Source organism: Bos grunniens, chromosome 18, assembly GCF_055505025.1.
Source record: "Bos grunniens cultivar Pamir isolate PY7600 chromosome 18, Bosgru_T2T1.0, whole genome shotgun sequence".
NCBI lineage: Eukaryota > Metazoa > Chordata > Mammalia > Artiodactyla > Bovidae > Bos > Bos grunniens.
In genome coordinates this window covers 43,400,992-43,427,280 of record NC_141182.1, presented here as the reverse complement: position 1 = coordinate 43,427,280, position 26,289 = coordinate 43,400,992, and the positions used below count along the sequence as shown (strand labels likewise).

Sequence of the window (26,289 nt, the reverse complement as noted above, 5' to 3'; positions counted from 1 at the left end):
TATTAATATACCTATGGTGAATACCCCTATGATCACCTCCCACAGATGCCAAAAACCACCAGATAAAATTCAACATACATCACTGAGAGAAACACAATTAGAAACGCATAATCTTTTCCTTGGTATGATCACACACACAAACACACCTTATGGCAAAAAGCAATCTTAATTGATAAGCTTAACTGCTAACCTTAATACTAGAGAGATCCCTGCTAGGTCTAAGACAGGAATGCCTTCCTTCTATTGATTTCTACTATCAGCTAACACTGCTCTGAAGATAGCAGCAAGGCAATTACGTAAGAGAAAGCAATTAGGAGCCTAAGGATTAGAGAAGATTTTTGAAAGTCTTTCTCTACTCAAAGAAAATAAAAGTGTACACCTGGAAAACCCAAAAGGATCAAAGAAAAAACTACAAGAAAATATAGTAAAGTAATAAGACATAAAATTAAGACACTGAAATCAATAGCCTTTCTTTATAAAAATGATGTCCAATTAAAAGAAAATGAAAGACAACACCTCATCTTCCCCCTACTCCATCCGAAACAAAAACCTAGCCATAAACTTTAACAAGAGGTTAGACTTCTCCGTGGAAAAGTAAAATTCTCCTGCAAGACAAAAAAAGTAACTTGAACAAATGGAAATTCATCATCTTCTTGGATAGGGAGACTCAGCATCCTTCATTTAGACATTTCATGTCACTATAATAAAAAACACCATCTAATTTTTTTCTCTGGAGTTAGACAAGCTGATTTTACAGTTCATATTGAAGAACAAACTACTAACAGCAAGAATGGCCAGGGAAAACCTAGCCATTAAATGTTAAAATATAGATTCTAAAATTTAAATATCATAGTACTGATGCATGAAGAAAACATATACTGTTTTGTAATCCAAGAATGGAGAAAACCTTCCCAGTGACTCAAAAATCAAGAAGTAATTTTTTAAAAAGGGGCAACCATATCTCCTGGCCAAAATAAAAATGCATGCATTAATAAGGAGAAGAAAATTGAAAGCACATATATATAACATTGGGGGAAATATCTGCAATAATATCACACACACAAAAAAGGTAACAGCCCTCATTTAAAGAGTTCCTAAAATTGAGATGGGAGTTACTAACAACTGAAATGGACAAAAGATATAAATGGACACAAGTCAAAAAAGTTCAATGAGAAGAATGCAGTGAGACTTAAACATGAAACAAATGGACCCCAGCACACTCAGTTTTGTTCCTAACAAGAGACAGATGCCAGAATTCTAACAGGCTACCATTTCTTGCTTGTAAGATGGGGCAGAAATCCCAGAGTTTGGCCACACCCCATGGAGGTGGCCATGGGGAAACAGCCTTCTCCAACATTGCTGCTGCTGCTGCTAAGTTGCTTCAGTTGTGTCCTGGAATTCAAATGATGTGGCCACTATGGATGGAAACCTGGCCATATCCAGCAAAATTACACATGGATTTACCTTGTGACCCAGTCATCCTGTTTTGAGGTAATCTATCCCAAAGTCTAGTCAAGGCTATGGTTTTTCCAGTGGTCATGTATGGATGTGAGAGTTGGACTGTGAAGAAAGCTGAATGCTGAAGAATTGATGCTTTTGAACTGCGGTGTTGGAGAAGACTCTTGAGAGTCCCTAGGACTGCAAGAAGATCCAACCAGTCCATTCTAAAGGAGATCAGTCCTGGGTGTTCACTGGAAGGAATGATGCTGAAGCTGAAACTCCAATACTTTGGCCACCTCATATGAAGAGTTGACTCTGATGCTGGGAGGGGTTGGGGGCAGGAGGAGAAGGGGACGACAGAGGATGAGATGGCTGGATGGCATCACCGACTTGATGGACATGAGTTTGAGTGAACCCTGGGAGTTGGTGATGGACAGGGAGGCCTGGCATGCTGCGATTCATGGAGTCTCAAAGAGTCGGACACAACTGAACGACTGAACTGAACTGATCCCAAAGTGAAGTTGACAAAAAATATGAAACACACCCAAGGTCATTTATTGTAGCATTAACTGTAAAAGCAAAAGCCTCAACACAACCCAAACGTCAATTAGTGGAAGACTAGCTGGATAAGTTTGGAACATCCACCAAATAGAGTGGTATGCAGTAGTAAAATGCATAAGTAATTTTATACAGCACTGCTATCTCTGAAGTATCTTAATGGAAAAAAACAAGGTGTAACACTGTGTTTTATGCATTTGCTACCTTTTATGTAAGGGCAGTGGAAGATGAACAGGTGTATGCGTGTTTGTGCATATACTTGTGCTTATTCTCAAAAAGAAATAATGGCAGAATAAAGCAAACTCAAGAAAAAATTTATAATATCAAAAAATCAAACACTGCAAAGGGAAAGAGCAAATCCCTGAAAACTCCAAACAAATGGAGATAAAAAAAATATTACTCTATAAAAAGTAGATGACATAACCACACAGCATAACCACCAGAACTGATACTAAAGTGCATGGCTTTTAACTGCATTTCCCTTGTGGCTTATACTCTTCTGTTAAAAAGAACTGCAAAAAAAAGTCTTAAACTTCATGCTACTTCATGCTACTTACAATGGTAGTACTGGTAGAGGGAATCCTGGCATGCTGCAGTCCACAGGGTTGCAAAGAGTCAGACGACTGAGCAACTGACCTGAATTGAACTGGTATAGTTATTTTATTATAGACACATTGTAAGATAAAGAAAATAAGTAATCATGTGAAAGCCATTATGAAGATTTTCGAAAAGATGCATTAGGAAAGAATGCAAGTCTAGAGTAAAGTAAGGGAAAAAGTGCAATCTTACATTTGAATCAAAACTATTAGAATCATTTGTGCAATGTTTTCCCCTTCGTGAAAAAAAATGATTTTTCTCTGTCCTGGTGAAAGAACACTGAATACTCCAAGCACCCACATGATGGTTTTTAAGTGTCCATTTCCTACCGAAAAGAAACAGCTCCCTGGAGAAATGGGTGAATGCAGACCTGCTAGGACTGGATGTCTCTCGAGCCCCTGAACTCACTGATTGACTTCAGGGATTCGAAAGTGTGGCAGTCAGACCTTAAGTGCTTCCTGAAGTGATGAAAGGAAGTGCACCGCTCCACCACAAAAGGCTCTTGCCCCCAGGTCTAGCCACCGGTTTTAAGAAACGAGAGGCACAGAGGAGCAAGTTATCAGCAGAGCAAGATGAAGACAGTGTAGGACACACCATCCAATTCCGGCAACAAATTAATGACGAGACAGAGCAAGGAGGGAACCAACAGGTTAAAATCGAAGTCCTTGTCAGTTAGAAATGCATGATGTGGATTTTACAGGTAAAAATGACGTGAAGGTGTTTTCTTTATATTCTAGGGAAAAGGAAAAGAACAGGTGAAATAAGGTCGGCAAATTTACTTACAAGTGATGGAAACTATATTCTTCTTTCTCTGTCAAGGGTATGAAAAATGTCAAAAGGGAAACAAGTGCTCAGGCCGAGTCACGACTTCATGTTGTTCTGCCTGCAGGTGCCCATTTTCATCCCCATCTTGGTGACTCTCTTATCCGTGTTTTTGGTTTTGGCCCCAATCATCAGCGCACCTGCGTGGGAGTATCTCTACTGTGTGTTGTTTATGCTCAGCGGCCTTGTATTTTATTTCCTTTTTGTCTACTATAAGTTTGCATGGGCTCAGAAAATCTCAAGTAAGTATCAACCGGGGAACCGCTGGGCTACTAGTGAAGCAAGGCAAGCCCAACACCCCGCAGCCTCATCTGTCCCGATGCTACCAGGACTTTCTTGTCACAGGGTCTCACACAGCTAACAAAATTTCATCTCCTCTTTGGGAGGACACGTGACCTGTTCCCCTCAGTGTGACACCCCTGGGGTCCACCTGTGGCCTCTATTATTTCCCAAGGACTTTGCTCCTTTCTTGAAAGAGCTCCTCCTGCCTCCAACCTCTTTACACTGATCTAAGCCTAAAGCTGAGGGGTTGCTGGTGCTCTACGACAAAAATGAAAGAAAAGGTTAGTAACTATCAGAAAACCAGCCACACTTGCCTATGCCTCTGAAAATGGACTTGCATTTGATTCTATTGACAGAGAATCTAGCCAGGATAACTTACAACCTAAAGGCCCCACCCAAATACACCTATTTCTCAGCTTTGAGTGTTTAGCCAAGCTGTTCCCAACAAAAACTGTTAAGTTAGAATTAAGGAAGTAAAGAGAATGAACCATCTGTATTTTAAAGGAGATGCCAACTAAGTGACTTCAGACTACATATTCAGCCTTGGTCAGTGGTAGTTAAATATACACATATAACTGAGTCATTCATATTTTTCCTACAAATGGTTTGGTGGCAGTAAAATATTTAGCAGGTTCCTAATGCTTTAATGGGAATAACTTATCTCCAAAGAACCACCATAGCTCCCAGGATGGGTCTGTCCATCTCTACCTACCGTGTCCCTCGCACACAGGCTCTAACAGGAGACACATCACCAAGGAGTAACACTATCACTGCTCACCAATTAAGTGGGGTGAAGCGGATTTTTAATGACGCTTTTCTAACTGCACTTCCCCCCCAGAGCCTCTCACCATGCACCTTCAGATGCTGATGGAAGTCGTCCCCCCAGAGGAAGCTCCAGAGTAACAAGCTCTGCCTCTTGTGCCAGATCCAAGCTGTGATGAACTTATTTTTGTAAGCAATATTTGTGGTTATTTCTTCCTGATGTTTTTCTTAAGGAAAAAGAAACAAACATATTCACACGTGTATGATACTATTATTTTTAGCTATCCTTAGTTCTCTGGGTGGGTGCTGGCTGAAACCAGCAGGCAAGGACATAACCCAGAAGGACGGTAGTGGCGGGAAGGACTAAACCAGAGCCACGGGCACCACACAGCGACTCTAGCAAGGGGCACGTCACACCTACTTCAGTAAAGGGTGTTCTTTCAGCTCCATCATCAGAAGGGTACATACATGTAGACACACACACACACACGTGTATGTATATACACACACACACACATATATACATTTAAATATAAAATTGATGGAACTTTGATTGAAGTAGATTTTTAAAATACTCAAGTATGAGTGCTTTCCTACCCGCCCCACCCCTTCCTGTCTTTCACAGGGGGCGCAGGGGGCAGGTCCGTCCCAGGCTGGCTGTCAAGGCCTTCAGGGCACAGCTGACTGCCCAGGACCACCTGCAGCCTGTGTCCACAGAAGCTCAGCGTCACAGGTCCCCTGACAACCTTCACTGGTATTTTAGTCAAGCCAGGATGAATGCTGTATAAAATTCTATTGCATTTGGCACTCAGGAATATTCCTGACAAAATATGGTCTAAAAGAATGGGAAAAGTAACATTTCCGTGAAAACACTGAAATTTTATTGATATATTGCAAAAGACTTTCACACCAAAACTAAGAACATGAGCAATTTTAGAAGCATGCAAAGGTACTTTTAACATGCATTTCAAAAAATTTCCCAAAACATGAAATCAGTACATATAATAATAGAGAACAACAACAAAAAACAGTGAGTAATTGTTTACATCTCACAAGCCAATACTCCTGTATCTTACAGAACGTAATTCAGAACTTCAAATAGTCATAAATTTAAATGTCTGAAAAAAGAAATTGAAATTTAAACATGTAGCCATCCTCTGCCCAATACTTTCACTCAGCTGTTAGTGAACCACACGAGAGAACCAATGTTACATCTTCTCTGAGAACAGGAAACCCCTTCACTTGACCTGGGCACACACCTGTGCAGCTCTGCTGCTTGCTAGTATCATGTGTTGTGTTTTATGAAAGAGACTATACACTGGCGCATACACTGCAGGTGGCCAACAACCTCAGGGGAAAAGCCAGTGCAGCTCAGGAGGCCTGGCCACCGACCCAAAGGCCTCCCCGGTGGGCGCGAAAGCTGTATTTACCACAATGGGATAAGAATGTTACAAGAGCTGCACAGAATCAGAACCTCTGCCAGCAAAGACAGCACAACTTCCCAAAGAGCCTGCCCAGTTTAGCCAGGAAAAAAGGACCGCTGGTACACCTCACGTGCCAATCGGACACCTGCCGGTCAACCACGGGCTCACAGTGGCAGCAAGGATGCGATCCTGGCAGCTGTCCAGGCTGGACACCACGTCCGCCCCCCAGAGGGCAGCAGCATGACTCCACCCAGCAGCATGCCAGGCCCCACCACTGGGCAATGCCCACCAAGAAACAGACCGTCTTATTTTACAGATGAGGAAACTGAGAGCAAGAGGACGGTTCGCGCCTGCTCACGGGGCACGACAGCTTGACGACAAAGTTTACTCCTGTTCAGGTGGTGCTCCATACCTGGGACACATACAAACGTGAGCCCCTGTGCTTTCTGATGTGTAAAACAGAATAAAGACTCGGGGGGCTGTCCTAACAGTCATGTTCTACCGTGTTATTTTCCAGTTCTAGGCAAAGCTGCCAGCCCCACACTGAGGCAGTGCACAGGGTGTGAACTGGCCAGCAGCTCGCCGTCTAACTTTTCGGGTAACATGGAGAGCCAGGCTCTGGGCAGTCCCACATTGAAGTGCTCATGACAAATGCACATTTCCTGATGACCTCATGACTGCAGGTGCTGCAGCTTCGCCGCAGGCTGAGGCCATGAATGTGTGCAGGGCTCACCATGAGCAGGTATTCTGAGCGTTACCTCCACGCACAAGTCCTCTTCAGTTTCCACTGGAGAGAAACCTGTGTCCTGTCTGTCCCGGACGCTGCAGGTTCCGAGGGTACTTCAGAAGCTTTACCTCCAGAAGGCCCTGGCTCAGGCTGCTATTGCTGAGGCAAGCCCATTCTCACCCCTGGACTGTCTCTTTGCAAGATGTCAGCTTAGCCTGGCTAATCAGCTATCGCTATGCAAAGACTACGAGGAGCATTAGCACACACACAGTTATGCTGAATGCCAACTAACTCATGGCTGAAAGTGAAGTCAAGCGTTAGTTGCTCAGTCATGTCTGACTCTTTGCGACCCCATGGACTGTAGCCTGCCAGGGTCCTCTGCCCATGGAACTAAGGCAAGAATACTGGAGTGGGTTGCCAATTCCTTCTCCAGGGGATCTTCCTGACCCAGAGATCAAACCCAGGTCTCCTGCACTGCAGGCAGATTCTTAACTATCTGAGCTACCAGGGAAGCCGCTGAAAAGGTTTCTTAAGCAGTGCAGAGTATGAATTTTAAGAAATCTCAATTTATATGTGCAAGATCAGGTTTTAAGAATGTACCAAACACAGGTCTAGATGAAAAGACAACAACAGTGAACTCAGGTGGTACAGTTCATTACCTGAACGCCTGGCTTGCATCACTCAACCTGAGTGTCAAGGCAGGCTTCACAGCAGGTGGCCAGCAGGACAGCCCAGCACTCACAGTGTCTCTGCTTCCACCTTCCTTCCAGAGTCTCATCATCAACTCATGTTTCTATCAATTAAGAATTTCTCACCATTACTAATCCCAGTGCCGCAAGGTGACACTTAGTAATGCTTGATCCTTGAGGGAAAAACGGTCTGAATGTGACTGCCTGTCTTCTTAGCTCTGGTCACACAGCAATATCCATTTCTGTTCAGAAGCCTCTGGCCACTCTGCAGGGTTTAATTCACATTCTCATTCACTCTCACTTTCATCTTCATCCGAACTTTTGTCACTGGTCTCAACCAAGCCTGCCACGTTGCAGGACAGGTTTTTAGAGTTTACAACTAAAAGAGGTAGATATTATCAAAAATGCATTAATAATTACAGATTCATTAGCAAATCTTCCCCCACGCCCATTATTTTCGTCATTGCAGAAAAAGTCCCTTGGGTTCTAGCTCTATATTTTGTGACTCAAGTTTTCATTATTTTAAGCAAGAAACGTGCAAGTAAAATTTGCCTGCATATGGGTAAGTTATTTTCCTAGGATAAATATTTGTACAAGTGTTATAAGGAGGTACGTTTATAACCAAGAGTTGATACTCCTCAAAGCAGAACATTTAGCACCGAGATCAACCACAAGGAGAAAACTAACACCTAAGGGCTTTACAGTAATGGCCCATTTTTACATTGCATTCCTGGAATCTGCTGAGTGATGTGTCCACCCCCATGATGCTCAGGTCCTACGACTCTCCTGGGGAGTGGGTGCACCTGCTCTTACCTTTGGCAAAGTGGCTATCCTCCTTATCCTCGTCACAGTCTTCCCAGTGATCAAAATCAAAAGCCACATTGGGATTCTGTTCAACATAACACTTTACATTACTTGAGAGAATAAAACATACTCAGCATGTTAAGACCAAGCATGGTTGACTTCTACTCACCCTCTGTTTGAGTAAGCCACACCAAGACTCCCTTTGCTCTTTTGCAAGAGTGATTACAGGTTCGTCATATTTAATTATGCATTTGCAATCATCTTTTATTATGTTGGCTTGCAGCTCCAAATCAGCCAAGTAAAATTTCTCTCCTACCCAGGCACTAGATTTACAAAAAGAAATAAAGTCAGCCTTTTAAAACATTAGAAATTACTTCTATTTTGTTTTATAAGCTATACATAAACCCACCTGAAAACAACTCTATCTCTAAAGTATTTACATTTATAGTCTTTTACATTCCTTATTTTTATCTTCAGTATGACCACATCCTCTTTTTGGAACCATTTTATTTGTGGGTGGAAGCTGGAAGAAAGGGAAGAGGATTATATACTCCTCTCTGTGTATTTGCTAGGCAAGTAAGGAAAGCAGACCCCAGCAACGAGCATACCTTTTCGGCGGCTCTGCAGTTTTGTTAATGGAAGCACCTCCAGTGTTTTTAGGTAAAGTTTCTGTCCAAAAAGTCAAATTTTCCTATAGGTTATTTATATGTGACTCCATAATATATAACATACATATTATATATAACATATATATTACAAATAACATGTATATATGACTCCATTATATATATATGTACTTTTGGCATTTTATGCAACTTTTAGTTGAACTACTAAGAATATGAGCATAAACTTCATAGTAACCAAAGTATCCAGTTGCAAAGAACAATTTAAAAAAAGTAAAATGTACATCATCTAGTGTAACTAATAAAACAAATACTAGATTAAGAAAAGAACTATTTACCTTGACCAGTATTATGATTAAACAATCGGGAATGTAAACTCTGTGAAAAAGGACCACATGTAATTGTTGGCCATAGGACACCACTGCTCCAATGTCCCTGCTATCTCAACCTGCTAGGACCCCTAACAGTTTCCAGAACAGCAGTCAGTACATGCAAGGACCACTGCAGCACATAACATTTTGTAAATCAGTGCAACTGAAATTCTCAATCTAAAACGTCTGAGGCGTTCAAAGACTTGAGCAAAAATGTTTATAAGGGGCTTTGTTAACAACAGTCAAAAACTGAAAACAATGTCTTTCAACAGGGAAATGGGGAAATAAATTGCAATATATTCATCACAGAATGAAAGCGAAAGTGAAAGTCACTCAGTCATGTCTGACTCTTTGCGACCCCATGGACTATACGGTCCATGGAATTCTCCAGGCCAGAATACTGTAGTGGGTGGCCTTTCCCTTCTCCAGGGGATCCTCCCAACCCAGGGATCGAACCCAGGTCTCCCGCATTGCAGGAAAATTCTTTACCAGTTGAGCCAGAATGGAAGCCCATATCATAGAATATAACTCAGCAATAAAGTGCCACTGCTACCTACAATAATGTAGATGAATTTCACAGACATAATGCTGAATGAAAGAAGACACGAGAGTGTATACCATGTGCTTCCAATTCAGCAACACTGATGGTATCGCAAGTAAGAACAGGGCTCCTAGGCAGGGTTACAGACAGGAAGGGTACGTAAGGGAGACCACTGGGATTCTGGAAATGGTCAACAGCCTGACCTGGGTGGGGTAATGGACATGTACACACAGGAAGATTCTGTATGTTTAAGATCCGTGCACTTTTACTGGATGAGCATTATACCTCAAATAACAAAAAGGAAAAAAGTTACAGGAAAAAAAAATTGGAAGCGGAATTGTCAAAAATAGAAAGTTAGGTAACATCAGTTTATATCACCTTCTAATTCATCTAAAAGTAGAAAGCTTAAACATCAGAAAATGTCCAAGCATTAGTGACTTTAAATTACCCATCTTTTAAATAACCAACCATGCTTTTGGTTTTCTGAGTTTGTCTTGGCGTCAGTTCCTCTCTCTGAGCCCTTGTCCTCTTGCTGTGTGCTCGGCAGACAAGCACTGTCTTCTCTGGAAGAAGGTACCCTGGGCAGAAGAGGCAGAGGTGAACCATGAGACGAAGAGAGAAACAATCTGGCTCCCTCCAGGATTTCCAGCAAGAGGGAGGCAGGCCAGCCACACACGGCTGAGAAGTGCCTCCTACAGCAGTCAGACCTGCGTACAACTCACGGCTCACTGGCAGACGCCAGGCAGGTCAGCCAGCCTGGGCACTGCTGGCGTCAGGGGCCGAGTGGCTGGTCGACATACATCATACAACAGCTGCAGGAACTCATTTGCCAAAATAAAATTCTTTTCAAATCACTTAACTGTGAGAATTGTATGCACCGCTGCCCACTTCAAAGAGTATAAAAGAGCAGAAAGTACAAGCCATCTCCTTTCCTCTCCTGTCCCAGCTTCCTAGACACCCTCTTACCACTCTGGATCTATTTCTAGAAACATTCTTTGCAAGAAAAAGCAAATACTGCCCTCTGTATCTTTCTATCTAGAACACACACACATGTTTAAACACATGGGAACCTACTACATTACATTCACTTTTCTATCCCTTACTTTATTGTACTTAATAACTGGAGATTACACCATATCAATATATAGAGGGCAATCTCATTCTTATAAAAAACTGTGTTTTTCTTTTGGTTGTTTTAACAGGTAACCACATACATGTGGTTCAGTATTTTAGAAATAGATAGAAAGGTCTACACAGTGAAAAATCTCTCCCCTCCCCTGTTCCCCAGTCACCAATTTCCTTTCCCAAGGGAGAAAACAGAAATCATTTCTTGTGCATCATTTTTGAGTTAATGAAACCTAAAGGAGCAAACCTATACGAATACACGTATACACACCCTTATGGGTAGGGAGTGTGCGTGTGTGTGTCTCCAAAGGCACGTCTGACTGACACATATGAAGCCTGTGGCATGGAAGGCAATGCCCCATGGTCCAACCACTCAGGCATGGACCCCTTTCTCAGGCTTTGTTCCCCTAACCACCATGCAGCCTTAGACCCTCTGTCGCCCACCCTCTTCTTCCGCCACGGCTCTGACCTCCTCCTCCTGGCCCTCATTTACTGGGGATCAGTTCCTTCCTCCTCCGCCATGACTGTCCTCAAACACCAGCAAACTAGAGCCTCCCCATCCACTTTCCTGCACTCTAGGTTTATACCTCAATAACCTGAAACTCAAGTCCCAGACCCACGTGGTGTCTCCTCCCCTCTGAGCTGGCTGCTCTCTGGGAAACATCCTCGAACAGCCAACCCTGCCACTATCTTCTTAGTCCTGAAGACTCAGAATGACACAATTATATACGTTCCCCTGTGTCTGTCAACCTTTCAGGTCCCCAGACTCTGTCCCCCTTTCCAGTCTGCTGTGAGAATGGTGCCATGCTCCTCGATTCTGGTCCAGGAAATGCACAGCTGCCTATTCATCTCCCAAAACGGAGCCCCTTCCTGGGAGGCAAGCGTCCTCTGTGGCTCCCGTGGTCTCTGCACTTCCCTCCATGTGTGACCACAGGCGTCCAACCCTCCTGTGCGACCGCAGAATCATCTGTGCACAGGCACTGAGCAGGGTGCTTGGTTCAGAGCCGGGCTCAGCAGTAGCTGTGGGGCTCCCTGTAAGTGATCCACCTTTGTCTTGAATAAACCTACTCAACTGCAGTGGCATCTTCAGTTTTAAAAGAATATCTCAAAAGTAAGTACGGAGGACTTCCCTGGCGGCGCAGCAGATAGGAGTCCACCTGCCGGTGCAGGGGACATGGGTTTCATCCCTGGTCCGGAAGATTCCACAAGCTGCAGGGCAACTAAGCCGTGCGCTACAACTACTGAGCCTGTGCTCGAGAGCCCGAGTGCCGCAACCACTGAAGCCCACGTACCCAGAGCCTGTGTTCTACAGCGAGAGAAGCCACCGCAGCGAGAAGCCCGCGCTCTGTAACAGCTAGAGAAAGCCCGAGCGGCAAAGAACACCCAGCACAGCAAAAAAAAAAAAAAAGCAAGCATGGAACAGTTTTGTTTCCTGAACGTGTACAGAAACCAAAACATATTCTAATCCCACAGGTACCCGATTTTATTAAGATAGAAAACCCTGTAAACTTCAGACAGTTTTCATCTTTGCCATGTTCTCTGAAATTCCCCTACTCTGAGCAGTAATTTAGAAACACTTCAAGGTCTCCCACGATCACAGCACTAAGTCCGCCCAACAGTTTTTGGTCCTTATTTCACGTGGCCTCAGGAGCACCGCACAGCTCACGGCTCCCTGGTCCGTGAAACTCCTCCTTTACTGCCATCCTGGATGCTCCCCCTGACCCCAGCTGGCTCCAGGCTGCACCTTCTCAGATGCCCACTGCCGGCCACCTCTCAGCATTAGAGGCCCTTCAGCTGGCTCTCGACACCCAGCGTCTGCTGACCACACCCTTGAGACCACACTCTCATACAGGTACATTCAGAAATCGGCTGCTTCGCCCACCTGCTTCGCCCACCTCCACACTACCATCCCAGCCTGAGCCACAGTCATCCTGTCCCGACCCGGGCACAGACTTCGTCCCCTCCCGTCTCTTCTCAACACAGCAGCCCAGGGTGCTCTGATTAATAAGTCTTTCCTCTGCTCAAAACTCTCTCACGGCTCCACTTCCTCCTCCTCCGAGCTTACTCCTTGCACTGGCCACGGGATTCAACAAAATCCGACCCCCGTACCACTGCACCCCTTCCACCTAGACTCTCCCCTTGTTTACTCCTCTGATCACTGTACCTCCCTCTCTGGTCCTGGAACCAAGGAACAACCAAGCCTTTTCCTGCCCACTCGGGTCTTCGCCTCTTGACATCTGCCTGGGTCAGGACTCAGCTCTACTGTCTTGGCTCACCATCTCAGGCCCCAAACCACCTTCCCTTCCCTTCTGCATTAATCTGCTCCATCTCACATACCACCATCTGATCCCATATGTATCTCTGTAACATCTTTATTGTCTTTCTCTCCCCATTAAAATGTGAGTCCTTCATCTATTTATTTCACTACTGCATGCCTAGTAGACACTCAATAAATGTTTGCTGAATAAATGAATGAATTTTTAAAATTTCAACTTTACCTACTGGCAACTTCAATTGAAAGTATTTATCTGTTAATCAGGTCAACTGAAACAAAGTTAGACTGAAGAAATATTCCAGCATCCAAAACAAATCTGTAGACTAGGACACTCCAAGTTCCTACTTCCCTCTAGATAACACTGAAAGAACTTCCTGTTCCCCCAGCTCCACTCCTGAAGCCAGAGAGGGCAGAGCCGACCTTGTGAATTATTTGTGTAGTCCTTTCTAAGCTGTCTGGAGCCAAGACAAGACACTCACTCAGAAAAGTCCTAAGACGACCCTAAGCTTTCACCTCAGGCTGATTTCTAGGGCAGAAGGTGGATAAAACAGGACACTTGTGCATTGCTGGTGGGAACACAACACTTAGCTGCTGTGGAAACAGGTTGTCAGTTTAAAAAATGAAACACAGAACTGCCACAGGATCCAGAAACTCCAGAAGACCTGGAAGTAGGAACTTAGGTGTCTGCACACCAGTGCTCACAGCAGCACCATTTACAGCAGCCAAATATCCACTACAGGTGAGTGGATACCAAAATGCAGTGCTCCCAGGGAAGGCCAGTGTAGCCATGCAGTGCAAGATTTTTCAGCCTTAAAAAGGACAAAAGTTTGACATCTGCTATAACATGGATAAACCTTGAAAACATTATGCGAAATGAAATAAGCCAGACAGAGAAGGACAAATGTTGTAGGCTTCCCTTGGTGTGAGGTGCCCAGGATAGGTAAATTACTGGGAACAAAGCACAGAGGAGGTTCCCGGGGGCTGAGGGGACAGAAGAAAGGGGGTTACGGTGTAACTGGGTACAGGGTGTCTGGTTGGGATGTTGAAAACTTCTGCAAAAGGACTGTGCTGACGGTTACACAACGACGTGAATGTACGCGCTGCCACTGAGTTGTGTACTTAATATTAGTCAGAGGAAAACATCGTATATTAACACACACATGTGGAATCTTGGAAAAATGGGACAGATAAACGAGCCCATGTGCAAAGCAGAAATAGAGACACAGAGAAAAAACATACAGTCACCAAAGGGTGGAAGCGGGGTGGGATGAACTGGAAGATGGGGACTGACATACATACACTGCTATGTATAAAAGAGGTAACTAATGAGAACCTACTGTATAGCACAGGGAACTCTACTCAGAGCTTTGTGGTAACCTAAATGGGAAGGAAATTCAAAAAAGAGACAATATGTGTATACACATAGCTGATTCACTTTGCCGTAGAGCAGAAACTAACAGAAGATTGTAAAGCAACAACACTCCAACAAAATTTTTAAAAAATAGTTACAGTGATAGATTTTATGCGTATTTTACCACACTTCGAAAAAAAAAGTGAGAAATTCTGTTCTGTATATTTTAACACAATTAAAATGCAGTTTAAGAAATTACCGATAATTTTGCTAACTGTGATAACAGCACTTTAGTCAAGTTTTTTAAAGCCTTTTGTTGTCCCACATCCTCACCAACACTTGGTATTTCCTTTCTCTCATTTCCCATGGCTATGAAGTGGTACCGCTCCACTGTGATTTTAATTTGCATTTCCCTGATGAGTAATGAGCCTGAGGACCCTTTCACATATTAATTACTGGACAGCTAATCAATGAATTGGACATTGCGCAGTGTCTGTTCACATGTTTTGTCCTGTTTTCTACTGCTGCTGGAGGGATTGGGGGCAGGAAGAGAAGGGGACGACAGAGGATGAGATGGCTGGATGGCATCACTGACTCGATGGATGTGAGTCTGGGTGAACTCTGGGAGTTGGTGATGGACAGGGAGGCCTGGCGTGCTGTGATTCATGGGGTCGCAAAGAGTCGGACACGACTGAGCAACTGAACTGAACTGAACTGAACTACTGCTGCTGCTAAGTTACTTCACTCGTGTCCAACTCTGTGTGACCCCATAGATGGCAGCCCACCAGGCTCCCCCGTCCTTGGGATTCTCCAGGCAAGAACTGGAGTGGGTTGCCATTTCCTTCTCCAATGCATGAAAGTGAAAAGTGAAAGTGAAGTCGCTCAGTCGTGTCCGACTCCTAGCGACCCCATGGACTGCAGCCCACCAGGCTCCTCCGTCCATGGGATTTTCCAGGCAAAGTAGTGGAGTGGGGTGCCACTGCCTTCTCCTAAGTGTCTGCTGTTTCTGACTGAAAGGAGCTCTTGATGCAAGTCCTTCTGGTGAACACACACGCTGAGTCCAATCCTCCCGTCTAGGGGCTGCCAGTATACTCTCTCAGAGACTTCACAAGTCTCTCTGTCTTGCTGTGGACATGAAAACTGGTACAACCCACCTGGAAAACTGCTCAACAGTTTCAATTCCATTCCATCAAAAATACATTCATTAGTGCACCAAAGCACATGACGAAGAAATGTTTAAAGTACCACCTGAAGTGGCCCAGACCTGGAAATTCCTCCCACCCACAGAATGGGGAAAGAAATCACACTGTGTTCATACAATGGAATATGACACAGCAATAAGAACCCATGGTCTACAGCTGCACACACAACATGGATGAATTCCACAAGCAACAGTTAAACACACCAGGAGACACAAGAGACACACGGCATGGCTCAAAGAACGAGCCCGGGAAGAGTCATCTGCGTTGTTTTGTGTCTGGAAGGCGGCTGCCCTTGCGGAGAACCAGGAGGCAGCTCTGAGTGGCACCCGGTTTCTGAGCTGGGCCAGTTTCCACGCTCAGAAAACCCATTAAACCATACTTGGTCTGTGTTTGCCTTTCTGGATGTGTGGTGTCAATAAGAAGCTAACAAAAGTTCACTCTGTAAGCGGTATGGTGAAATAATATATTTGGAATTTGTTTTATAATAAGTCAAGCCAAAACACAAGTGTGGGCTGGAGTGTGAATAAAATCAGACTCCCCAAATGTTGGTAATTATTGAGTGATGGGAACACAGAGACTCATTAGACTACTCTACTTTCAGCAAAAATGTTCATACCACTTGTGAGTTCTATTTCCACCAAACAGCTCTTCCAAAGGGGGACAAAAATCCACTTACAGGGTCTGGTTCAGGCTTTCTTCAAAAGATGGCATTTTAGCTCCTTTGTATAATTTTTTCAGTTGTTCTACATGTTCTGAGTTATCAATGCCCATTCCCATTGACAAAATTTCAGCTCGAACATTATAATCAATGACAGAAGTTTTCAAGTTTGAAAGTTTTGTAATGTGCACCTTGAATCAAAGACAAAATACAAAGTTTACAAGAACCACACTTAGAACTTTAGATGAGTCACAAACATTCTCTCACGGCCTCCCTATCTCACTGTGCAATGCTCAGTGCACCAGGACACATGCCACCACGTGCAAGGGTCTCCTCGTCAGAGTCTTCCAGAACCCAGCCTCGTACTGGGGAAACACGACCAGGTGTGGAGCAGGCGCCAAGATCAAGTCCTGGAGTAAAACCCCAGACAAGACCCAGCCGTGATGCTGTAACCACACACACAACTCTTAGATCTTTCTGGTTTTCCTCTCATACTCTCACCTCTCCTAACAATAGGGCTCAGGTTCTGTAGAGGCCCAGAAAGGGCCTATGCCAAGGCTCTAGATCCTGTATCTTGGACAGTTTCCTCCACTTGTTTTTTTTCTGCAACCAAAATATTCTCATCCATTTCAGTTTACACAAAATTAAGTAAAACATGGAAATCTGCAATTGTCTGCTTCCTGTTGGTGGGAGGTGTGGCCCCAGGGCTTTCCTGGGTTAGGGGAGCAGACCAGGCTAGCAAGGCAGGCACACCTCCCCTGGGACCAGGAATTGGGAACACTCTCCCATCCAGGAACAGGGAAGAACCTTTCTCCTCTCAGGCTGGGGACCACCCTGCTATAGGAGGAGAAGGCGGTGGGGTGTGTCTGTTTTCCCTCCAAGGTGCCACTGACATGGTTACACTTTGGAGCTGAGGAAGCATATTTGCCACGTGGGTTTTCTTTTTTTTTTTTGCTTCATTCTCTTGGCTGTAGTTCTAAAAAAAATCCTTGCTTATTAATAAAGTTTCCATTTTATTTCTATAATAAAGAACCACTACAATATTATTATGACATCAACTAAGAACCGCCCCCCCCCTTCCCAATTTCTTCATTTACCTACACTGGTGGTATCTACCTTCCCTTCTAAAAATCATTTTCTCCTCTTACTTGTAAATCTTATACCCAAACTCATCTTTTTCAGTGTTAAGGCTTTTTCACTCTTAGGGGGAAAAAAAAAACTTTTAACAAAGCAGCTTTTATGAACTGAATTCTTTTAAACTTTATAAATAATCATAATAATTACGATTTAAGTCTAATAGAGCAAAACTCTGAAGTGAAAAGTAGAGTCCCTGGGGTGCAAGCACAGTGGAGATGCTGCTGGCCTGAGAGTGGATCTCAGGGGGAATGCCCGAGGCCCTGGCCTTGCCTTCTGTCCCACTGCCCACCCCCCACAGCAGCTCCACAGGGCAGCTGTCTGCTTATGCGTGGAACCCCAGTGCCCCATACAGGTCCAGGCACACAGGAGGTGTTCAATAAGTATTCGGTGAATGGATGAGGTAGAAACCATGAACATAATAAAACCTGTCTTGGAAAGTCCGAGGACGGAATCCTCCACACTGCTGACCACTTTTAAGATCGTTCACAACTAGACCAGCACACGGCTGTGCTCCTGCAGGGCAGGGACTGCCCCAGGGTTTCCCACCGCTGTGGGCAGAGGGCTGTGAAAGGAGAATAATGGTGCACAATCGACGCCTGGGAAAGAACTGTAAATGGCAGAGACTGTCGAGTGTACTAACAACAGTTCCATGAATTTTCTCTTGGTTGTACATGTGAGTACTTGCGATTTATACGCACATGGCCGTGAGCACTGGGTTACAACATAAAAGATTCCCTTAAACCATAAAACCCATGACCACACATTCGTGACCCAAATAACACGAGACAAGCTCTCCTTCACACAGAGCCCTTATCAAATAAGCCTCCATTTATGTGAGGCAAAGAGTTATTTAAGCAACAGGTTAGAATAATTTGGATAATTTCAAGGGCCTGGAAGATCCCATGGCAGGCTGCAGTCCATGGGGTTGCAGAGTTGGACATGACTTAGGGACTGAGCACATTCAAACACATGTTTCTTTTCAAGAAAACTGCATTCTTACCATTGGATCAATCCAAACTGTATTTCCTAAAGCCAGTATCACTTTTGCATCATGCAGTTTTCCAATGATTTTATGATGAATGTACCTAGTAACCTGAAAAAAAATACACATAAGTAAATTTATCTGAAGCTTTAAGGAAATACTTAATTCTGTACGTGCTCAATAGTTTCACAAGAAGCTTTTCCGCGCCTTTCATTTGAGCCTCACGACCACCCCACGAAGCAGGTTACGGAGGCCATAATGCCCTGACACCAACAAGGGTAACCACCAGTGGAGAAGGATGAGGACAGGTGCCAAGTCCCAAGCACACAATATTCCTGCTGCTCCCAGTGACGCTGGGGCTAAGGGGCCCTGGTCTCCACTACCAGTGGGACTCTCTCTCTCACTCTCATCCAACTTCTCAAGAAATAAACATCCATCATTTAAAGACAGGCTGACAGCTGACAGAGGAATGAGAGCTGTGCATCCACATTAGGAAACATGTGGTGTGGGGTGTCCACAGGACGGCCCTGCACTCAGGACGCACCCTTGCATCTGTCCTCAGTGCCCTGTCTACAACCCAAACTGTTCACTTTGCACCTACAACAGCTTCTTTCACATCCTATTCATCAGACTGTATGAAACGTAACCTTCCTCTGAAGAATTAAAAGCCTTGTTATGAACAGGAATCACTGCTCTGGTGATGAGCAAGACTGTCTGCCTAGTCTCTCCGCCTACCTGGGACAGCCGTGTGCTCTGCGTCTCGGCACAGGTGGGCTTCTTCACCTTCAGTGCCTTATCTGGTCTACTTGGTGACATCCTAGTTACCTGTTCTGAAGGACCCAGAGGAAACATCCCTTCCTTTGGAAGCTTTTCTGGACTGACTCTCTTTCCTTGCTCATCTTCCCAACTCCAGTGGAATTACCTGGTCCCTCCAGAGAGGTAACAGGGGTATCCAGTCTTGTAGCTACATATTTTATACCAATTCTAAGTCTGGAAGCACTATCAATAATGATGGCCAATCATGTCTGGCACCCCTCTGAGGATTCAGAGCTACGTTCAGAGCACAGCGCTGGGAAGTGCATCCCTGCCCAGAAACACGAAGCATTTCACCCAAATCCAGTACTCCAAATTCAAATATACCTCAACTCCATGTTTATTCTGGGTTAAATAAATTCTAGAAGTCAACAAATACAAAAAGCCCAAATAACCCACCTTTGGATTCCATTCAATTTCATTGTCCGCGGGTTTCACTCTACAAACGATAAACTCCACAGCTTGCGGGGGCAGTGTGTGGAAACTCTCTGGGAGGTGCAGCAACTGGTCTCTTGTGACGAGTCCAGTCCTGCCTTCATCTATGAATTTCACAAGGACATGATCCAGGGCCCACGTGTCCTCCTTCTGGCGCATCTCCAACACCTGAACCCTGCAGAACAACAGTGGCCTCAGACTGACACAGAGACCCAAAGGGAAATTAATGTCGCCTCAACTTACTTGCTAAAAGCAAACCGCACAGAAGTTTCCCCCAAACTGCAGGGCTTAACTCCATACTAGAAATAAAATAGCTAGAGTCAGCAAGAGCACTTAGCCCTGATTTATTTATTCAATTCAAGTATAAGGGCTTCCCTAGTAGCTCAGATGGTAAAGAATCTGCCTACAATGCAGGAGATCTGGGTTTGATATCTGGTTCAGGAAGATCCCCTGTTGAAGGAAATGGCTACCCACTCCAGGATTCTTGCCTGGAGAATTTCACGGACAAAGGAGCCTGGTAGACTATAGTCCATGGGGTCACAAAGAGTCAGACATGACTGAGCAATTGACACTTTCACTTCATACTTATGTATAAAAGATAGTGTAGCATTCTGAAAAGAGGAAATTCCTTTATCTGACAAGTTAAATGTTCCAAGGTTCTCAATCTGGGCTATCATCAAGAGAGGACAGGTGTGGCATTCAGCGGACATGGGAGCACACACCACGTGAGGCAGGATGGAACCCTGACTGCCGCTTCCTGAGCTGACCTTAGACAACTCACCTAACCTTGCCAGGGCTCAGTATACACACACAGTGAAAGTCGTTCAGTTGTGTCCGGCTCTTTGTGACCCCATGGACCATACAGTCCATGAAGTTCTCCAGGCCAGAATACTGGAGCGGGTAAGCCTTTCCCTTCTCCAGGGGATCTTCCCATCCCAGGGATCGAACCTAGGTCTCCCGCATTGCAGGAAGATTCTTTACCAGCTAAGCCACCAGAGAAGCCCAAGAATACTGGAGTGGATAGCCTATCCCTTCTCCAGCAGATCTTCCAGACCCAGGAATTGAACCAGGGTGTCCTGCATTGCAGGTGGATTCTTTCCCAGCTGAGCTACCAGGGAAGCCCAGGACTCAGTCAGCTTATCTGTAAAATGAGAACTGTGCTCATTTTATGGGAATTTGTAAGAATTCCATGAGTTAAAGATGCACGTACGTGCAGGACAGTGAAAGATCGATGACAGTCACATATAAATGCCACCCTGTCATCCATGCTTTGTGCTCAGCAGTCCCGTGGCCAATGGGCTCGGGAGTAGAGCTGAGCTGGGCATGTGGGCACACGACCCTGACACCACCCTCCTGGGAGGCAGCGGGGCTCAGTATATGCACACCGGTCAGATGGACAGAGATGAAAATAGGGATTCAATACCATTTAACGTTACCTTATACTTCACAACTTGTAGAGATGGAAGAGAGACATTTTACCTGTGAAAAACTGATTTTTCTGCTAACCCATATAATCCAAATTTCTCTATCTTTTCAACAGTTGCTTTATTACTGGAGTCTTCAAAATACTCTTTCATCTCAGCATTAAGAGTTGCACAAAGATCCTCATGTTTATCAACTATACGACCAAAGTAATTTGTTGCATTCAAAACATAAAAGGGTATTATCTGAAATATAAACAGTAAAGTGCAAGTGAAATTTGCTTAGTCATGTCCGACTCTTTGCAACCCCATGGTCTATATATATATAGTCCATGGAATTCTCCAGGCCATGATACTGGAGTGGGTAGCCTTTTTCTTCTCCAGGGGATCTTCCCAACCCAGGGATCGGACCCAGGTCTCCTGCATTGCAGGCGGATTCTTTACCAGCTGAGTCACAAGGGAAGCCCATAAACAGTAAACATATCCAGAAAACAAACTCATTAGATGTTGGTAGGAATGCAATAAGGTATAGTCACTTTAGAAAGTTTTGCAGTTTCTTACAAAGCAAAATGGTCTTACTGTATACAATCACAGGTAACAGTCACACTCGTTTGTATTTATCCAAGTAACTTCTGCCTACACAAAAATCTGCACTTGAGTATTAATCATAGCTTCATTAATAATTGCCAAAAACTAGAAGCAGCCAAGATATCCTTCAGTAGGTGAATGGATAAACTGTAGCACACTCAGCAATAAAAATGACCTGCTGCTGCTGCTGCTGCTAAGTTGCTTCAGTTGTGTTCAACTCTGTGCAACCCTATAGACAGCAGCCCACCAGGCTCCCCCGTCCCTGGGATTCTCCAGGCAAGAACACTGGAGTGGGTTGCCATTTCCTTCTCCAATGCATGAAAGTGAAAAGTGAAAGTGAAGTCGCTCAGTCGTGTCCGACTCTTCGTGACCCCATGGGCTGCAGCCCACCAGGCTCCTCCATCCATGGGATTTTCCAGGCGAGAGTACTGGAGTGGGGTGCCATTGCCCTAGTGAGCCATAAAAAGGCAAGGAGGAATCTTAAATGCAAACTGCTGAATGAAAAGTGAGTTCAAAAAGCCTACACACTCTATGACAGCAACTATATGACATTTTGAAAAGGGGAAAACTACACAGACAGTAAAAAGATAGGTGACTGCTAGGAACTCTGGGGAAGGGTGGGTAGAGCACTCAGGCGATTTTCAGGGCAGTGAAAGTCCTCTGTGTGATACTGTAACGGTTACATGTGTCACCATACATTTGTAAAGTCTACAGAAGGAACACGGCAAAGAGTGAACCTTAAAGTACAGGTTTCAGTTAACAATAATCTATCAGTATTGGCTCATCAGTGTCACACGTGTACTACAATCATGGAAATATTAACAACAGGGGAACTGGTGGGGTCGGAGGGACTGAGAGGGGAATTCTGTATTTTCTGCTCAGCTTTTCTGTAAAACTAAAACTGCTTGAAAAAATAAAATATATTAAATAAAATAACAACAACAAAAGAGCAGATGCGTAAAAACCACTCATACCACAAGAGCTGCAAGGTACCCTGTCCGTGCAGGAAGCAGCACTGGGAGGCAAGAGCGTGCCCGAATGACTGAGAACAGGAAGACCCCACAGGGCAGCAGGTAGTCACTGAGGGCACACTGGGCCTGGGTGACGAGGGCAGCTGACACTGGAGCATTTCCACGCGCTCTGACAGTGGGGGAAGGCTGGCCCCACGAGACTTCCACTGTCCACCCAGGGACAAGAGAGACGAAGGAGGAGAAAGGCCAGACACACCTTGGGGGAGGGACACAGAGCCCGGGCATTTCAAACATCTCAGAAACTGTGTTCCCATTTTTTTTTTTTTTTTAACAAGACATGGAAACAACAGAAATGAAAACTCTGTGAAATTATAGAAACCTGACCCACATCGCTTTCTTAAATTTAGGGGAAAGGAATTTTATCTAAAAATGAACAACAGCAAAGTATCAAGGTCAAATTCCATATTAAGTTATAAAATAAAAAAGAGAATAAGCAGCAGAATAAGTTGCTAGACACAATGAAAGCCACTAGGAACGTGTATCCACAAAACAGATGAAAACTGTAACCTCTGCTTTCAAAACAAGCTGCCTTTCAGCTTGTTAATGAAGAAATTAATTAAGAAAAGTGATATACGCTATAAAACAACATAAATCACAATTTTAAACTGTAGAAATGAAGTGACAGAACTTCCAAATTTCTAAATAATTAGAAATTAAAGAAAAAAATCATTTCAGCAATAAAAACTGTATTGGAGTTGAATGGAGATTCACCCCACCCGCCCAATCTGCTCCAAAGAAAACTGTCTCTGTGCTAGTTCCCAGGATTTGTGACTGTGACCTCATTGGGGAAAAAGGTCTTTGCAGATGTAATTAAGCATCTCTAGATGAGGAGATTACTGTGGATTATCTCGCTGGGCCCTTCATCTACCGACAAGTATGCTCTGCAAGAGGCAGAGAGAGAGGTGAAAGCAATGAGGTGGTGAAAGGCACAGGCTGGAGGGATGCAGTACGAGCTGAGACAAGCCAAGGAACACGTGGAGTCAACAGAAGCTGTGAGAGGCAGGGAGAGGATGGGCCTCCCGAGTCTTCAGATGGAGCACAGCCCCCCATTGGCACCTTGATTTTAGACTCTGGCTTCCAGGACAGAGAGAGTAAACTTGTGTACAACAGCCCCGGGAAACAAATACAGCACAGCCACACAAGAGGGGAGCACAAGTATGAACGAACCCAACAGATGCACCTTAGGGGAAAGGGAAGGCGAGAACAGAACACTCAAACTCAAAAAGAAGCAAAGCAATAAAATAGTCACAGCAAAGTGACAACTCAACTCAGTAATTCTACTTACACCTCAGAATATCCCCAAAGGAACAGTCATAGATGTTCTGAAGAGGGCTGTGTAATCAGCACATTATTTTTAATAGTCCCCAGAGGTAAACTACTTTCTTTCTTAAAATATAACCGAGGACTTCCCTGGTCGTCCAGTGGTAAGGATCTGCCTGCCAATGCAGGAGACACAAGTTTGATCCCTGGTCTGGGAATGTCCAACATGCTGTGGCGCAACTAAGCCTGTTCCCTACAACTACTGAGCCCGTGCTCCGCAACAAGAGAAGCCACCACAATGAGAAGGCCCTGCACTGCAGTGAAGAGTAGACCACGCTCGCTGCAACCAGAGAAAGCCCATGTGCAGCAGTGAAGACCCAGTGCTGTCAGTAAATAAAGAAATAAAATTTATATTAAAAAATTTAAATATAAAATATTTATATATAAACATATATTTAAATGCTTAAATATAAAGTATTTATTTTTATATAAAACAAAATATTTAAAATAAAATTTATATATATTTCATATATATATAATTTAAAGTATATATACATATATAAAACTAAAAAGTCCTTAAATTGTTTAAGTGGTTTATCTATCTTCCCAATTTAATCTTCGTTTTCTGAACAAACTGGTACCTTGAAATAAGGCACCATATAAGAACACATACCTAATGTCAGATTAATGGAGGTATGTTAATACTGTCATAATTACATTCTATTAAATTCTACCACTCAAAAATGAAACTTGTTCATTAAAGCTAACCGTTAATCATTGGACAAAGGATGTTTAACAGAACTTACTTTTATGTATCCAAGCACCGGTAGAGTTTGGCTGGATAACTTCCTTGGTATGTCTACTTCTGGATTAACACGGTGCCGGTCAGGACAGATCCTTCTGTCTCTGAAAAAAAAGAACAGGATTTTAAGCTCAGAAAAAAAAATTTTTTTTCAACATGAATTTTAAAGTATCCTTCAAGAAAATTAATCTATAATTGAAATCAGAGATGCTGTAAAGTAACCATATTAAATCCTTTAGATGACACTGCTGCTGCTGCTAAGTCGCTTCAGTCGTGTCCGACTCTGTGCGACCCCATAGACGGCAGCCCACCAGGCTCCGCCATCCCTGGGATTCTCCAGGCAAGAACACTGGAGTGGGTTGCTATTTCCTTCTCCAATGCATGAAGGTGAAAAGTGAAAGTGAAGTTGCTCAGTTGTGTCTGACTCTTAGTGACCCCATGGACTGCAGCCCACCAGGCTCCTCCATCCATGGGATTCTCCAGGCAAGAGTACTGGAGTGGGGTGCCATTGCCTTCTCCGAAATGTAACATGTAAATAAACAAAATATGCTTCCAAAGTAAAGATTCTGAATCAGAAACACATCACTATAACCTACAACAGAGGCCAATGAACCTCTAAACCAGGAGCCACTTAACCCAAACTGAGAAATAGTTAAAGCTTCAGTTTTAAAAGTCAGTATTTTATTTAAAAGCATTATGGAAATTTTTGCTAATAACATGTATAATGTACCACAATCGAAAAAAGAAGTTAATTTCAACAGTTATCTGTAAATTCCATCCAGTGGATATCTATCAGACATCTACTACATAGTCCCAGAGATCCACTGATCAGCTACTGGCATCGTGTCTGGATCCCTAAGAGACCTCCTGAGTGTTAAGATATACCTGTGCTCTCCAAACTGATCCACAGAATCAATGCATTTGTCAAAACTCCAGCACTGTTTTTGAAGAAACTGACAAGCCTATACTAAAATGAATATGGAGATGCATTAGAATTAAAATGCCAAAATAACCTTTAAGAAGAGCAAAGTCGGAGGACTTACATACCATTTCCCAAGACCCACTATAGTACAAGCTACCTTAAGAAAGTGCAGTACTGGTTTAAGAACAGACAAGTAGACCAATGCAACAGAGAGCATCCACAAACAGATCACATATACTCTTGCCTGTTTATGTCAAAGGCACCAACTCAGTGAGAACACAATGATGTTTTAAATAAAGAAAGCTGGAGCAAGGGATTATCCATACAGAAAAAAGTAAACCTTGTCCATGTCAAACACTATACACAAAAATTTATTCAATATAGATTACAAACCTAAATGTGAAAGCTAAATCTATAAAGCTTCTGGAAGAAAAGAGGAGAATGTCATAATCTAGAGATAGGCGTATATTTCTTATCTAAGAACACACAAAAAATAGTAACTGTAAAGTGCTTCATAGAAATTAAAAATATCTGTTCACTGAGACTCTTGAAAGAGTGAGGACTTCCCTGGTGGCTCAGTGGTTAAGAATCCACATGACAACGCAGAGTGCCCAGGTTCAGTGCCTGGTCTGGGAAGACGCCATGCG

General features: G+C 43.8%; 2 protein-coding genes across 4 annotated transcripts in view; one reads left to right on the top strand and one right to left on the bottom strand.

Moving 5' to 3' along the window:
• Positions 1-10,494, top strand: part of SLC7A9 (solute carrier family 7 member 9) — a 37,000-nt gene extending 26,506 nt beyond the window's left edge. Inside the window, exons 12-14 of one of the 3 annotated variants that reach the window (XM_086351724.1) lie at positions 3,485-3,659; positions 4,538-4,650; positions 6,202-6,375. In XM_086351724.1, the coding sequence (XP_086207850.1) occupies positions 3,485-3,659; positions 4,538-4,602 (240 nt within the window). In that variant the 3' untranslated portion in view covers positions 4,603-4,650; positions 6,202-6,375. Of the gene's footprint in view, positions 1-3,484; positions 3,660-4,537; positions 4,651-5,797; positions 6,376-10,187 lie in introns of those variants that run through there. The other 2 variants (XM_086351725.1, XM_086351726.1) reach the window with 2 other exon arrangements.
• The window catches only part of TDRD12 (tudor domain containing 12), a 75,869-nt gene continuing 54,899 nt past the window's right edge, over positions 5,320-26,289 (bottom strand). Inside the window, exons 22-32 of the mRNA XM_086351723.1 lie at positions 24,725-24,824; positions 21,098-21,285; positions 19,583-19,793; positions 18,389-18,481; positions 16,270-16,442; positions 10,109-10,218; positions 8,714-8,774; positions 8,515-8,628; positions 8,275-8,428; positions 8,115-8,190; positions 5,320-7,680 (exon numbers count right to left, since the gene is read on the bottom strand). Of these exons, the coding sequence (XP_086207849.1) occupies positions 7,589-7,680; positions 8,115-8,190; positions 8,275-8,428; positions 8,515-8,628; positions 8,714-8,774; positions 10,109-10,218; positions 16,270-16,442; positions 18,389-18,481; positions 19,583-19,793; positions 21,098-21,285; positions 24,725-24,824 (1,372 nt within the window). The 3' untranslated portion in view covers positions 5,320-7,588. The remainder of the gene's footprint in view (positions 7,681-8,114; positions 8,191-8,274; positions 8,429-8,514; positions 8,629-8,713; positions 8,775-10,108; positions 10,219-16,269; positions 16,443-18,388; positions 18,482-19,582; positions 19,794-21,097; positions 21,286-24,724; positions 24,825-26,289) is intronic.